At 54.3% G+C, this 12,093-nt stretch overlaps 1 protein-coding gene across 5 annotated transcripts in view; it reads left to right on the top strand.

The window, feature by feature from the left end:
- Nucleotides 1-11,881, top strand: part of ahdc1 (AT hook, DNA binding motif, containing 1) — a 17,628-nt gene extending 5,747 nt beyond the window's left edge. The window contains exons 2-7 of one of the 5 annotated variants that reach the window (XR_005898349.2): nucleotides 4,875-5,062; nucleotides 5,341-6,673; nucleotides 6,796-8,498; nucleotides 8,735-10,430; nucleotides 10,728-11,130; nucleotides 11,259-11,881. Coding sequence is in view for 4 of the 5 variants with exons in the window: in XM_029167079.3 (XP_029022912.1) it covers nucleotides 5,459-6,673; nucleotides 6,796-8,498; nucleotides 8,735-10,424 (4,608 nt within the window). In the remaining variant the exon portion in view is untranslated. Of the gene's footprint in view, nucleotides 1-4,874; nucleotides 5,063-5,340; nucleotides 6,674-6,795; nucleotides 8,499-8,734; nucleotides 10,431-10,727 lie in introns of all 5 variants that reach the window. The other 4 variants (XM_029167079.3, XM_029167078.3, XM_029167077.3 and 1 more) reach the window with 4 other exon arrangements.
- The last annotated feature ends 212 nt before the right edge of the window (nucleotides 11,882-12,093 follow it).

Here is a 12,093-nt window from a genome sequence, read left to right as displayed (position 1 = left end):
GAGGAGTCAGGAAGTCAGGGCCGCAGCACAGAGGCCCCTCTTCAAAACACTGGCCTCCAGGTCTGGGTGTGTGTCGGGATCCCAGCATCTGGTTCTTGTGTCTGGGCGTGAGGTGGACGCATGACTGTGTTTACATGTGTCAGTGTTGGTGAGTTCCTGACGTGAGACGTGCGTCACCCGGAGCGTGCGAGGGTGTGTGTGTGTGTGTGTGTGTGTGTGTGTGTGTGTGTGTGCGTGTGTTTGTGTGTGTGTGTGTGCGTGTGTTTGTGTGTGTGTGTGTGTGTGCGTGTGTTTGTGTGTGTGCGTGTGTGTGTGTGTGCGTGCGTGTGTTGTGTGTGTGCGTGTGTGTGTGTGTGTGCGTGTGTGTGTGTGTGTGCGTGTGTGCGTGTGTGTGTGTGTGTGTGTGTGCACCTGTACGAACCCTGAGCATCCCTGAGTGACTGGTTCCACGGTGGCGTGCGTTTCCAAGCGGATCCCTGGGCGCCTTATGCGTGATCCCACATGCGCGCACACGTGCACGCTCCTGGCTGCTCCCAGCTGGCGCGGTCGGTCACGTGACCCACCCGACTGAGGGGCAGCCATCAGCGGCGCCGGGAAAGCGCCTGCAGGAGCACGGGGGAGAAGAGAGCGTCAGGCTGAGTTGAAGATGAAGGAGGGGTGTTGGGGAGAGAGGAACGGAGGGGGGGCGGGAGGTGTGTGTGTGTGTGGGGGGGGGGGGGGGGGGGGGGGGGGGGGGGGGATAGGGAACCGCGAGGAAGAAAAGTAAGGAGGCTGAGGGAGGAAGAGGAAGGGGTGATACAGTCCTAAAATAACTACAGCATGTAGGTTCCTGCTGAAACAACAGGAGAGAGACCGTCAGACAGACAGACAGACAGACAGACAGACAGTTGGAGTAGGGGGTCCTGCTTGTGCGCTGTGAGCTGCTTCTCCAGTCCCCTGTGCATCCTTGGCTGTATCTGGTCTGTGTGAAGCCTGTTTACGTTAGATGTGTGTCTGAACGTCGGACAGCTTTCTTGTTTGTGTGCACATATGCTTTATGTGTTGCTTTCTGTTCATTTATATGCCTTTTGTGTGTGCGTGCGTGTGTGCGTGTGCGCTTGCTCTTGGCAGAGACACAACTCACACACTGATGATGGAGATCATTAGGAATTTCCTGCAGCTGGGGAGGTGGTAGAGGAGGTTTTTGGTGGTGGTGGGGGGGGGGGGGGGGGTGTAGTGCAGGATGGGTGGGATGAGTGGGTGAACACGAGGAGGAGAGGTCAGACTGAAGGAGAGTGGGTGTGGTGCGTGAGCGTTTGTTGGGCTGACTGACGTGTGTGCGCCCACTGCTCCCGCTGATGCCCAAAGTTCAGCTCTCTTCTGAAGGGTGCTGGTAATTCGTGTTTGGCCCCGTAGTGTGTGTGTGTGTGTGTGTGTGTGTGTGTGTGTGTGTGTGTGTGTGTGTGTGTGTGTGTGTGTGTGTGTTACATTGCTCACCCCCTTATTGGCACACTTACACACACCTCGAGCTCTCCAACGACCCAGGTCTGTTGATCAGACTCTGGATCTTCTTATATTGTAGCTGTGCAGCTTTGGAGACCAGACGTTAGAAGTTTGGAAATAGAATTTAAACATTTTCACACAGACAGAAAAGTAATGCGTTAAAATCCGACAAACCTTTTTGACAGCTAGATCGTCTCAAAGCTGCGGGGTTCTTCATTAGTTTAGTTAAATTAGAAATAAATGTGTTCTTTGCTCTCTTCGCTATAATACATGGAGTGTTTTTGCTTACTACGCTCAGCCAGTGTTTGCATTTCATTAGACACTTGTTATGTCATGCAACGCACAATGTTTCCTCGACAAAGTCAGACAGACGTCCACCATCTGGAATCATGACAAACTTCCCACCGCTTCCTGCTGAGGACGCGTGGATCGCTTGCTCGCTTATAAAGGGCCCCTCTCGACCCGGTTCCGACGGGCTGTTGCTTCCGCTGTTGCCGTTGGAGATGCTCTGCGTTGTCGCGTGTGTGTGTGTGTGTGTGTGTGCAGGAGCTGCAGGTGGAGGTTGCGTCAGGGTTGTGGAGGAGCGTGGGGTTGACGGCAGCCGTATCCCCACACGGTGTCACTCAGTCTCTGTGGACCCCCTGACCCACTTCCCCCTCCCTACCTCTCTCTCTCTCTCTCTCTCTCTCTTTCTCTCTCTTTCTCTCTCTCTCTCTCCAGGCCTCACATATACTTTCTCCATCCCTCTCTCACTCTTTCTGTTTCATCTCCTCTCCTTATCTGTCTGAACCTCTCTGTGGAGCCCCCCCCCCCTTCCCCTCAACCACCACATCTCTCCCTCTCTCGCTACCTCTTTCTCTCTCGCTCCCTCTCCATGTCCCCCTCCCATACACCCCCCCATACTGTTTCGGTGCTGCTGCCTGTCTCTTAGCAACAACTGCACACCCGTTAGAGCTCAGTGAGTGCTTTTACAAACACACCCAGGAAGACACACTCACACGCAGGCGCACGCACGCACACACACACACACACACACACACACACACACACACACACACACACACACACACACACACACGCGCAGGGTCTAGTTCCTCATTGAGGGTTGCTGCTGGCAGGCCTGTGAGTCTGCAAGCCTTTGTAGCAGTGAGATAGATGGAGGAGAATAGATATGCTGTACAGCTACCACGTACAGAACTATTGTTCCTCTCAGACTATACGCAACAGGGCAACTGTCCAAACTGGAAAATGACAGGTTCTTGTCTCTGGCTTCACGTGGACGCGGCTCACAGACACTCTGCGGCGCGTTGTGTTGCTGCCGCCGCTGCAATGGCAGGGGAAAAACTTTCAGGACTGGGCGAAATGATTTGCATGAGAACGAGTCTTTGTGAACCAGATTCAACATATCATCATGTGGGCTCGGCGCGTAGCGGCGGCTGCTTTGGCCGCTCTGCTCCGCGGTCCCACAGCAACCGAGGCGAACGTGCACCAAAACGTATGATGGCGAACGCATTAGAATGGCAGCTGATGGATGCCAGGAGTGTTTGCTTAAACAATGATTCACAGTGGGAGTGTTTGATTGGCTGGCATCTAAGCCCTGTCAGCGTGCCCCCCGCGGAGCACAGTGGAGGGAGATTTGCATGCGTGTCTTTGTTTTGCGTGACTGTGCGCGAGCGCGCGTGCGCGACATATATGTCTTTATGTGCAAATCGACGTGTGAGCGCGTGGGAGGATGAAGCTGTGGGGGCATATTTGCATGTGTCTTTGTGCGTCGGTACGTGTTGCTCCGTGCGTGTGTGTGTGTGTGACAGCGTGCGCATGTAAGTGCAAGTACATGTGCAGCTATGTTTAATTAAAGCATGTGTTGTCCTCTCCTTCGCTCACGCGCCGGTTAGACGGAGCCTTAATTAATGAATGCTGTTAATTAGACGGGAGAACGTGAGAAGGAGAATGGGAGTGGGGCAGGGAGACGCGCTGGGCACGGGGGGGTGAGGGGTTAACGGAACGGTATGTGTGTGTGTGTGTGTGTGTGTGTGTGTGTGTGTGTGCGTGCGTGCGTGCGTGTGTGCGTGTGTGTGTGTGTGTGTGTGTGTGTGTGTGAGCATGTGCACGCGTGTGTGTGTGCGTGTGTGTGGGTTCGTCTTCATGTTGGTCTGTCCCAGTTGTGTCATTCCTCAGAGCAGCAGAACATTGCTCCATGTGTGTAGCCTCAAACTCTGCTACAGTCAAACTCTGGCTCTCGCCTCATTCAACTTTTTCCCCTCCCTCATTCTGCCTGTGTGTGTCCGTCCACTCACCATTCCTCCACTGTCTCAGTCCCGTCTTTCACCTCCTTCTACTCCTTCTGTCTCTCACCATCTCTCTCTCTTTCTCACCCATTCACTCACTTTCTCTGGCTTCCTCCCCCCTCCCCTCCCTCCCTTTCCCTTCCCCGTCTTCCTCCCTCTCGCTCTCTCTTGGTCCTTCTCCCTCCCCTCCTAATCAGAGCCATATGTTGGAGAAAGACGCAGGGAGATCTGACGATGGACAGCATTGCGTTGTGTGTGCAGTGTGGTACAGTGCTGGAGCCAGCTGCGCATATGCGTGCGTGCGAACGGCACGCACGCCTCAATGCGAGCAGGCACGAGCGCCTGCCATAATATGTGGGGCTCATTTGGAAAGGTTCTCGCCCGCTCTGGCTGTCTGTACTTCCAGTTCTCCTGCGCTCTGTGTTCTTTTAATCCCCCCATCGCTCCTGTCTTTCTGTCACCTTCATCTCTCCATCCTCTTCACACCTCTCCATTCATCACCTCTCTGCTTCCCCCTGGTGGCTGTGATTATTCGCACATTCCCATTCTTGTTGCACCCTCCGTGTCTAGTGCTTTTGTGATACATTTGAATAGTTGTGGTGAAATGTGACATGCGGCGGCATGATAGGTGTGTGTGGTTTGTGTGTGTGGTTTGTGTGTGTGTGCTCATCTTACCCTTTGCATTAAGAATGTGTCTATTGTTTATTAGGAATTCAGCATGTGTACTGTATGTACATATATTTATGATATTTAAAAACATGGTGCAACTCTTTCTGTTCTATACACAACCTACAGTATTCTGTGAGGCCATTTATCATCATGGTGGTATGATGTGTAGAAATGCACTGGAAGGAAGGAGACTGACACCTACTATTTACTGGTGCACATCTTAATGAAACTAACGACAGACTTTGGGAAGAAACTGATGTCGCTGTGACATCATGTACTAATCTCCTTTGCTTTTTCTTCTCCTGTCTCCACCCTCCTCCATGCTCCTCTCTTTGTCCCCCCACCCCCACCTCCCCTCTCCTGCCACCTCCGTGAATCCTATCCCTCCTTCATCTATCTCTCTGTCTTTCTCCATCTCTTTTTCTTTCACTCTAGCAACCATGGGCACAAGACAGAAGCGGTGGGGGGAGAGAGAGAGAAGAATGTGAGCTCTCCACTGCAGTATTGATGACCCAATGATCCCCTGCAGAACAGAGCCAGTCAGGCAGACAGTGTGAGGCTCAACTCAGAATCAAAATCAGAATCAGTGCCACGACCATTGGGTAAAAAGCAGGATATGAATGGTAAATGTAATCTAATGTCGTAATGCTGCCGTGTGGGCGGCACAGTTAATAGAGTAGAGTGCATTACGGATTAGGTTTATGGCCCTTTGCCAGAATGTTGACGGAGCCATCACACAACCACATGTCCATCTGTGCTGCAAATGATTGATTTGTATGGACACCTTACAATGCCCGGTATATTTCTTAACCAGGAGTTTAAATTACACATATTTGATGCCACTGAGATGTTGCTCATTTTCTATTCGTTTAGCGGTATTTTTTTCATTTTGTGTTCGTAGGTTGCAGACTCACGGGCTGTTAAGGAAGACATCTAAAAAGGAAGGAACGCACATTTACATACAAGAAAAACATCCCTGCTTCTCCTACCCTGCAACAACCTGCAGCATCATCCGCTGAATGAGTGGCTTGTCAGATCACCTGTTTCCGGGCCACACTGGGGCTCCAGTGGGCTGTGGTGAGAACCAAGCAGAGGAAAAGGGTTGTATTGGAAGGCTGGACGGCCCGGATCTCTGGACCAGGGAGCTCAGGCTGCAGGAGGGGTCCCAGGATCCTTCCGACGATGGACTGGCGCCGGTGACATCCAGCCTCTTTCCTCCCTTGTCTCCTTCCGCCCTGGCCAACGGCCTCCGCCTGCAGCGAAGGCCAGGGCACGGCACCCACCGGCGGAGGCCGACGGAGACTCACGCCGCGCCGGAGACACATGCGTTTGCTGAGACGCTGGCAAACATGCAGACGCACGTAGACCCAGATGCACAGGCCGTTTCACACGCGCTGATGGATGACTGTGGAAACGTGGACATCGATGCGCACACGGGGGCTGTTGGTCCAGAACAGAACAGAGCTCTGTCACCGGAGGCCACGCACACAACCTCAGTTCAATCCCCGTCGTTGGCACTCGGGAGCCATCCTGCCTCCAACAACCGGCTGCCTGCCCCCGTTCTAGAAACAGAGGTCCCCTCAACCTTTTGTCCGGTTCCTCTAAGTCCAAATCCCAACACAGACTCCTCTCCTCTCCTTGTGGAGGCGGAGAAGAAGTATGCTCTCCGCAGCTCCGGGCGTCCCCGCTTCCCCTGTCACCTGCGCAAGTCCTCCCGTCTCCGCCGAAGCATAGATGATGGGGAGAAGAGAACGGGGAAGGAGCGCGGAGGAGACGAGGACGATGAAGATTTAGAGGATAAAATCTGGAGAGTTAAGGAGAAAGAGGTGGTGGTCGTTGAGAAGGAAGAGCCTGTGTCTGTGGAAGCGGTTCTCCCACCAACTCCCTGCCCTACAGACATCGCTCTGGCTCTCACTGTGTCCAAACCTGTTCCTAAACCTGTACCTAAACCTGTTCCCAAACCCGTACCTAAACCTGGACCCAGACTCGGGCACAAACCAGGACCCAAGTCCAGGTCTAGACCTGCGCCAAAATCTGTCCATAAAGCAGGTCCTAAAAGTGTCATGAAGCAGCGTCAGGCCGCCCAGGCCATCCAGTCCCATCGTGTTGCCGCCTATCTCCCATTTGTTTCCCCACCCGCCATCTCTGCGCCTCAGTTAACTGTGAAGGGGGAACCTGTTTCAGAGTCTGGAACGTGCCCTCCCAATAACCAGAGGCGTGGACGTTTTGTCGGCGTAAGTTCATTTACAGTTTTCTGTCTTTGTGCTTGTTTTATGACGAACTCACAGCCTGCATGAAATCCCCCGTTTAGACAATGTTTCTTTGCGTGTCTTTTATTTATATCTTTGCTTCACAGGTGAGGAGGATTGTTGTCAAGGTAGCTCGCATTCCAGTCAGTCTCAGTCGCCGGCAGAAGAGCTACAAGATTTCCAACTTGGAGACAGCTGTGGGGCCAGAGAAAGGCAACGAGGGCGGTCTGGAGGGCTCGGAGGTGGCTCGCGAGCCCACCGCACTTCTCCGCATGAAGAACAATGGAAAGAGTGTCATGGTCATGTTCCCTCCCGGAGAACTGCCTGTCATTTTGAAACGCAGGCGAGGCCGGCCTCCTAAACAAGGTGTACCGGGAATAACGGGAGAACCTCTTAATGCCGGGAATCCTAATGGTAATGGCGAGCAGCCCAAAAAGCCCCGAAGGCGGCGGCGGACTAAACTCCCGTCTCCTTATCCATCGTATGTTAATGACACTAATGATGTGAAAACAGAGTATGGAGACGTTCTGTCCAAACTGGCCTTTTTAAACCGCCAGCCCCCTGCCACCGGCCGCTGTTCCCCCCCTCGCTGCTGGACTCCCAGCGAGCCCGACAGCTTCCATGCCCCATTGGAAAACCCTGGAATATCCAGCTTGCTCCACAAGCTTACTGGGTTCCGGCGGCCCCGAGGTGGCAGGGGAGGCGGCATGGGAAGAGGTGGGGGGGCAGCAGGGGGAGTTGGGGGCGGCGAGCGCAGTAAGAGCACGTTCAGTGACTTCTTTGAGTCCATTGGCAAGAAACGAAAGCTCAGCCCCCTGTCGGACCATGGGTTACCTAGGAAAAGGGGTAAGGGGGTAGGGGGGGTGGGGAGAGGAGGGGGGGTAGTAGGAACTGAACCTGGAGGAGAGAAAGTAGTCAAGAAGAGACGTATGAGAAAAAACGGCACATTTAAAGGGGCGGGGCTTTCCATGGGGCAGGAATGGGCCAATGGTGCAGGTGGTTGGGGTGAGGAGGTGGGCATGAACAAAGACAAAGGCTTGGGGGGGTTTCAGCTCTGTGGATCTCCAAGGGGGGGCTTCTCTTCCTGTGAGGCGGGAAGGGGGGGCGCCTACAGCGGTCTGGGAGAAAACAGAGGGGGTGGTCCGGCTGCAGAGGACTCACAAGGCCTGTTCGCTGGATACTTCAGGTCACTGCTCGACTCGGACGACTCGTCTGACCTGCTGGACGTCTCGTCTTCGCAGTCGGACCCGCGCAAAGCTTCGTCGGCGACTGGTTTTGAGCCGTCCAGCCCAGCTACTGGTCCCAGCTGGCCCCCCGCGTTCTCCAAGTGGAGCTCCAAGGGGTTGAATCCTGGTGTGGAGGGTTCCGCCCAAACCCACTGCTCTTCATCCAGGCCCCCGTACAGCTACGGCAGCCTGTCCCAAACATCACCCACCACTTCTACGTATCCCAAATCCACTCCTCCATCTCTCTCACACTCCCCCAACTCCCCCCACCCCGCCTCCTATGGCCAGTACTCCTCTGGTTACTCGCCTTCCTCTGCTGCAGCGGCACAAAGATCCTCGGACTGCAGCTTCGCGTACGGGTCTGGACACAGCAGCGGCAAGGCCCCCGGTGGCCAAGCAGCCTATTCTAACTACCAGGCAGCAGCTAAGCGGGGCTTTGGTGGCTATTCGGCGGCGAGTCAACTGTCAGCGGGACCCACGTCGCCTGGAGGAGGCTACATGTCTGTGGCCAGAGGTAGCCTGTTTAGCTCCTGCTCTTCGCCGGAAGGTTTCAAACAGTACAACTCCAATCAGTGGAACTACAGGTACACTGGCGTCATCATAAACGATACAAACACTGTGACTTCAAGAAAGTGCTTGTCCTCTCATAAATCTAACTGTTGTATGTCAGATGTGTTTTGTTAAATGTTTCCTTCCATAGAAACAGATGTGCAGAAGATACCAGACACTAGCTAACCTGCACTGTTACATGATAATTAAATGATTCAAGTCCACATATATTACGAATGAGCAGTAATGTTTTGTTGCTGTCTTTTTTCAGACAAGGCTATGGTGGCTGGTCGACAGACAGTTTTGGGCCTCGGTATCATTGCTACAGTGAATTTGGATCCAACGAGTCCAAAGACATCCTGGATATCTCCAACTACACCCCCCAGAAGGCCAAGCGACCACCTTTTCCTGAAAATCTATCCGAGTCCTCGTCCGACTCTTCACACCTCGGCTCCGCGGCCACCGGCAGTGGACCCGGCTCCACGGGTGGCACGTACAAACAGAACGAGTCGGGCTCCGCGAGCGGCGAAGGCGGTCAGTCCAGTCTGTCGAGTCTGGAGAAACTGATGATGGACTGGCATGAGAGCGCGTCGGGGCCGTCGTACAACTGGAGCCAGAACGTCCTCTTCCAGGGCGGGGTCACCAGCAAACCCTGCCGCGGTCGCAGGAAACGGGCCGAGCCTCCGTCAGAAAAGGAAGGCGGTTCTGCTCTACACTCTGACTCCCCCTCCAGCCCCTCCCCAACACCTACACCTGGACCCAAGCGGGGAGGGATGGGAGGGCGGGGCAGAGGGTCCAGAGGAGGTCGAGGGGGGTTGTCTCCTTGTCAGAGGGAGCGGCCGTCGGGGTCGAAAGGCAGAGGCAAGGCTGCTTCCACATCAGGAGCAGCAGGAGTAGTGACTGCTGGAGGCCCAGAGGGGTCTGGCCTGTTCCAGGAGGGGCTGGACTATTACAGTGGAGACAGTAGCAGCCTCTCTCCCCTGGCCACTCCTAATCCTCCACCGCCTTCCAGCTACCTCCAGGAGCCCTGTGAGTACCCTTCCCCTTACTCTGCGCACCCCTCCACGCCCTCCTCTGAGGAGCGCTATCCAGCCTTGTACCCTGGAGAGTCCTCCTCCTCTCTGTCGCCCAGTGTCTCCTCACCCCCGTATCCCCCCAAACCCACCCCGCCGCCACCTCAGTCCTACCACCCTATCTCCTCCCGGACCTTCTCCCCCTCCTGCTCCCCCTCACCACGGGTAACACCCCACTGCAGCACTGCACTAAGCCCCTCGCATCGCCCCCCTCCCAAAGACCCAGCGTTTTCACAGTATGACTCCCCCAGCTACTGCAGCTCGCCCTACTGGTACGGACAGACGTCGCACAGCGGCAGCCCCAGCCCCCACTCCAACACGGCCATGCACACGCACAGCAACCAGCACGCCAGCCCTCACGGCAACGCGCTCGCCAGCCCCAACGCCAGCGCCCCCCACGACGCGCACCACCACAGCACGCAGCCCCACGCCCCCCTGAGCACGCACAGCAACGCCCACGCCGCCTCGCACCTGCAGAGCGCCCCCCTCGCCAGCACGCAGCCCCACCACAACGCCCACGCCAACCCCGGCGCCCACCTCCCGGCCCACGCGCACCCCCACCCCAACCCCGGCCTCCACTCCCACTCGACGCCCGCGCTCTACGAAGAGCGCGGCGCCCTCTGCGCCGTCAACCCCCACAAGCGGGACCCGAGCACCCACGCCATGAGCTCCGGCGTCCGCCAGGGCCCCCTGCCCCACTCGCCGTACCCCAAACCCCCCCTGGACTCGTCGCCCCATCAGGACGACGCCAGTGGCTACTCCCTGTCCCACCAGTCCTACCAGAGCATGGGACACCGCTTCCCGTCCCAGGAGGCTCCGGGTAGCGGGGTGTTATGCCATCTACTGGACCCAGCCAATGATGACAGCTTCAGCGTCACCAGCCTGTAACAGCAGGTGAGTGCGTTACGTAAACCTCCACACGCACCGGTTCCCTAGGTTACCGAGGTTACAGGCGCTTGCAGGAGTGAGCAATTAGTTGATGTTTAATTTGATGCTGCACTGTTTCACACTGTAAAGTGTTTGTAAGTATTATTTTCACAAATCAGATTGTTTCGCAAGTAGGTAAATTTGCTCATTTATCTTTTGATGAAATACTAAGACATCTTAAATAGTCTTAAACAGTTCAAACTGGGATTTTTATTTACCACCAAGAGACCAAGTCACTTCTCTGTCCCTCTGTTTTTCTTTCAGGTCATTCAACCCAAGCTTTTACAGACATTTCCTTTTCTTTCTTTCTTTTTCTTTTTCTTGTTCTCTTTTTTTTTGTTAAGGAGACTGTGAAAGAAGGGTGAGAATTTAGCTGCCAGCACTGGACAGTAAAGCTTTAATTCTCCAGCATTGACAATCAAGATCAGCTGCAACTTACAGCCACAACACCCAAGCATGTAGACATGCGGATGCATACACTCGTGCACAGACACACAAACACAGACACGCATGTGCAGAGGAATTCGCCACCCAGACGCCGACGCGTGACGTCGCACACGCGTGCACGCGCTCGTTGGAAGGAGGGAACGGTCGACAGATGAATACCAGACGCTGATTGGACATAGATCCCCTATTTCCTGATTCCCTTTGAGTCCTGTTTGATACAGTAAGACTCTGTTTCCCAGAAGTCTGTATATCACCACGTCTTTCTGGTCCTCTTCTGTACATCCTAAAATATGGACAAAGTAGGATCACACTGCTCTGTCTCTCTCTCTCTGTTTCTATCTCTCTCAGCCTCTGCTAAACCAGCAACCGTGTTCTGCACTCGACTCACTAACACTGCATTTCTGTCTTGTGCCCTAACCTGAGCCTCATCTGTACAATACATACGACTCCAGCTCCGAACCAGGGAGCCCTTCTTTACTCTGAAGGTTCATCATCAACACGCCCTCCTCAGCGTTCTGCTATGGTTTCTCTGTGGGGAGAGGAGGACTGCGGCATGGAGATTCAACATCCTGTGTTTTGCTGTTTTAACTACAAGGGGAAGAGACACTGAAATGATCTAATGGCCCCAAAGAGACTCTTGTTTTCTGTGTGAGAATGTGAGGAGGGGGGGGTTGGAGGGTGCGTGCGACTGCAGTGATGCATGTACTTTTGTGTATGTGTGCTTATATGTGCGTTTGTGCGAGTTTGTGTGTGCGTGTGTGCCTGTGGGGTCAAAAGCAGTGAAGCTCCCCAGGCACAAAAGTCTTGGCGGGGCTTCATTCTTTCTTTCACTCTCTCCCTTCTTTTTTCTGTGGTCTTGTGTTGTTTGGTGGTTTTTGTGATGAAAAAACTGTATATCTGTCCGTTACATATCATGTATGTATCTGAGGTGCAAAATATTTAAATACACATTCTGTTCTTGCCATTGGTAATCTCGTCTATAGCATTCTGCTTCTTTAACGGATTAAGGGAGGTGTGTGTGTGTGTGTGTGTGTGTGTGTGTGTGTGTGTGTGTGTGTGTGTGTGTGTGCGTGCGTGCGCGCGTGTGTGTGCGTGCGTGTGTTTTAAAGCCTCCCTGAGTATTGGGCTTTGCCCAGGCTGTCTGGAACTGTGAGCAAGAGAGTTCAGTCAAGGACACAATTCG

Source organism: Betta splendens, chromosome 11 (assembly GCF_900634795.4).
Source record: "Betta splendens chromosome 11, fBetSpl5.4, whole genome shotgun sequence".
NCBI classification, from domain to species: domain Eukaryota; kingdom Metazoa; phylum Chordata; class Actinopteri; order Anabantiformes; family Osphronemidae; genus Betta; species Betta splendens.
This window is presented reverse-complemented; position numbering and strand designations above follow the sequence as displayed.